This window comes from Eptatretus burgeri, chromosome 1 (assembly GCF_056783735.1).
Source record: "Eptatretus burgeri isolate ZD-2024b chromosome 1, Ebu_testis_v1, whole genome shotgun sequence".
Taxonomy (NCBI): Eukaryota; Metazoa; Chordata; class Myxini; order Myxiniformes; family Myxinidae; genus Eptatretus; species Eptatretus burgeri.
Window position 1 is genome coordinate 22935643 of NC_140961.1, and position 3373 is coordinate 22939015.

A 3373-nucleotide genomic window follows, 5' to 3' on the forward strand; every position below is an offset into this window, starting at 1 on the left:
TCCTCCACCACCACCCTCCTCCTCCTCCACCACCACCCTCCCTCCTCCACCACCACCCTCCTCTTCCACTACCCTCCTCCTCCACCACCCTCCTCCTCCACCCTCCACCACCACCCTCCTCCTCCACCACCACCCTCCTCCTCCTCCACCACCACCCTCCTCCTCCTCCACCACCACCCTCCTCCTCCTCCTCCTCCTCCACCACCACCCTCCTCCTCCTCCTCCTCCTCCACCACCACCCTCCTCCTCCTCCTCCACCACCACCCTCCTCCTCCACCACCACCCTCCTCCTCCTCCTCCTCCACCACCACCACCCTCCTCCTCCTCCTCCTCCTCCTCCTCCACCACCACCCTCCTCCTCCTCCACCACCACCCTCCTCCTCCTCCTCCTCCACCACCCTCCTCCTCCTCCTCCACAACCCTCCTCCTCCACCACCACCCTCCTCTTCCACTACCATCCACCTCCACCCTCCTCCTCCACCCACCTCCACCCTCCCTCCTCCTCCACCCACCTCCACCCTCCCTCCTCCTCCACCCACCTCCACCCTCCCTCCTCCTCCTCCACCACCCTCCCTCCTCCTCCACCACCCTCCCTCCTCCTCCACCACCACCCTCCTCCTCCACCACCACCCTCCTCCTCCACCACCACCCTCCTCCTCCTCCACCACCCTCCTCCCCCTCCACCACCCTCCTCCTCCTCCTCCACCATCCTCCTCCTCCTCCACCACCCTCTTCCTCCTCCTCCTCCTCCTCCTCCTCCACCTCCTCCACCACCATCACCCTCCTCCTCCACCACCCACCTCCACCACAAGGCCGCACTTGAGGAATTATCTTACAGGATGCTCACCTCAGAGTCACGCAAAGATACCTGAGGATTTATCTTCACAAGGTGTTTCTAAAACCCCACCCGTAAGGGACAGTGTGTAATTGTGACAGGGTGTGTATATTACCAGTGGGGTACCTGTGGGAAACCCACGGGTGTAGACATGTATGACATGTTGGGCCGTCTCTCTTCATACCCGATGCTTCATTCACGAGAGGGAGGGAGGGAGGGAGGGTGAGAGGGTGTGAAGTGACTCACTTCTGCCTTAAGTTGATTGGAGGCAAGGGGGTCGAAAACCTGCCTTGACTGATTGACTTATGTCATGAACTTTTAGCTCACCTGGATTTTAGTCAGGTGAGCTTATGCGATCAAGCAGCATCCGAAAACACTTCAGTCATTATCGCTTGAACCAAACACACGATTTCGATGAAACCTGACCACAAGCTTCGTCACCCGTGATGGACCAAAGTGTATTGACCAACAGCTCGGTGGGTTCTTGATCCCATTAAGCTTTGTGGAAGTTTAACAAGGCCTTTGTTTACTCTTTTAATACCTTTTTTGGTTTGTCCTCACACGTGTGTTGTCTCTGCAGTTGTTGGGTCAGGCTTCCCACAACATGGCTGCTCAGGAAGATGCTTTGCAGCATTGTGAGGAGGTGAGGAGGACGGTGTGCAGGAATTGTGGTGCTAACTCGAAACCTGGACCTTTTGGAGTGTTGGGAAGGGGTGGGAGAGTGAATGTTTGTTTCTAAAGGAGGGATGTAAGGTTGTGTTGGGGGTGGTTGTTATGGAAGTGGTCCCGAGGGTTAAAAGGTGGCTTATTGGTTTATTAAATGTTGACATGTCCAAATGTTTAAATTATCCTTTTCGATGAAAGTACAGTCCTGAGGGGCTATCTACATATTACATATGAAATAACGGTGACAATTTGAGCCCACACCCCCATGCCCTCTGCGTATATGATCTCAACCGATGATCGTGGACGTTCGTTTACGGTAATAAGGATGTTACCATGACATGAAGGACACACGGGGAGGTGGTGGAGATAAGGAACACGACAGATTTCCTTTTGGGCACCCTTGAGACGAAATGTCCTTCCTGAGGACGACAACGTAAAATCGCTAATTTGCTCGTGTGTTTGCACTCGAACGATGAACTGATTGTCGGGATTGTTTCCACAGCACGTGGAGAAAATGCTCATCATGACGACACATCTTCAATACCAGTGAGTTTCGAACGGTTGTGGCAGTTGTTCTCACGGACCGAGCGAGCGGGTAACGGGTGCACACGTACGGAATGAATGTGTGCTCGACCGATGAGGTCGCACACACCTACACGTGTTACCGTGAACTGCTAATGAAGATGTAGCGGTTAAAAAAGGGACGATGGGAGAGAGAAGGTGAATGGTAAACGAAGTTGAGTGGCCACAGACTGGGGAGGGGTCGCTGATGGACACCAATACGCACAATACCGTTTGGTACGTGTAGACCAAAAGGCCAGCGATTCAGACATTAACAAGGCCTGAGCTTGTGCATGCAATTGAAGGACGATAACATGAGTATAGAAACGTCATTACCTTCAGTTATTTTTTTGTTTGGTTACCTTTTTTTTCCATTCCAGCTCCACTGGAAGTCCCAAATGTTAAGAACCAAGGTTTTCACATTCTGTACAGAAGTTTTGCCCATTGCCATCCTTGGCCTGTATGCCAGTCTGATGACTAATCAATTAATGTATTTAGACTGATATTCTCTCTCCCTCTCCCTCTCCCTCTCCCTATCCCTCTCCCCCCTCCCCGCTCATTTGTTTTTGGTACAGGCAGGGGGCCATTGAAAAGAAGTAAGTCTGATGTGAAATCCATGAATCTGCCACCTCGTTACGAGCTCTCATCGATCCATTCGAACTTTACCGGTGTGTTGATCTCTTTTACAGCGTTCGCCTGATTGAAGAGGTCATGGAGCAGCTGAGGCACCTCGTCAAGTGATCCTCCTTCATACTATTGATGGCGGTCGCTTCCCCTCGTTAAGGATTTTTTTTTTGATTTTGTGGAATTGCAAACGCTTTTGCAAGAGCTAAGCCAGCCGTCCATCCTCATGGAGTTGTCTTATGGACATTGCCAGTTTTTGTACGTACTTCCTGCTGGTGGGTTCGTGACAATCATGTCATTATCCTTCCCAGGTGTCGGGTGAATGGGTTTGGTGGTAGTAATGTAATGCCGAAGATGCAAGTTATAGTCCAGCACGGAGTGTGTAAAGGTCGAATCATGTTGTACTGTGTTGAGCACGAGTAATAAATACGTTAAGAGGTTAACATCGAGTCTGCTGCCGCCGCTGTATAACGATGTAACACACAAGAACGATGCAGAAAGGAAACCATTCGTTTATTTTACTTTTCTTAAACCGGTCCTGAAATTGCTGTTTAGTTTTTCATAAACTCATGGCAGCGACAAACAAGCATTAACTTTACTCACAATATCAGTGCTGGCCTTGGCCTCAGGAGTCTGGCCGAAGTGCACGCGACAGGATGAAGATCCCTGAGCTGTCAACAAAATTGT

General features: G+C 51.4%; 1 protein-coding gene across 2 annotated transcripts in view; it reads left to right on the top strand.

The window, feature by feature from the left end:
* BORCS7 (BLOC-1 related complex subunit 7) overlaps positions 1–3129 on the top strand; it is a 4275-nt gene extending 1146 nt beyond the window's left edge. The window contains exons 2-5 of one of the 2 annotated variants that reach the window (XM_085875106.1): positions 1416–1478; positions 2004–2047; positions 2642–2658; positions 2752–3129. In XM_085875106.1, the coding sequence (XP_085731232.1) occupies positions 1416–1478; positions 2004–2047; positions 2642–2658; positions 2752–2762 (135 nt within the window). In that variant the 3' untranslated portion in view covers positions 2763–3129. Of the gene's footprint in view, positions 1–1415; positions 1479–2003; positions 2048–2637; positions 2659–2751 lie in introns of both variants that reach the window. The other variant, XM_085875097.1, reaches the window with a different exon arrangement.
* The last annotated feature ends 244 nt before the right edge of the window (positions 3130–3373 follow it).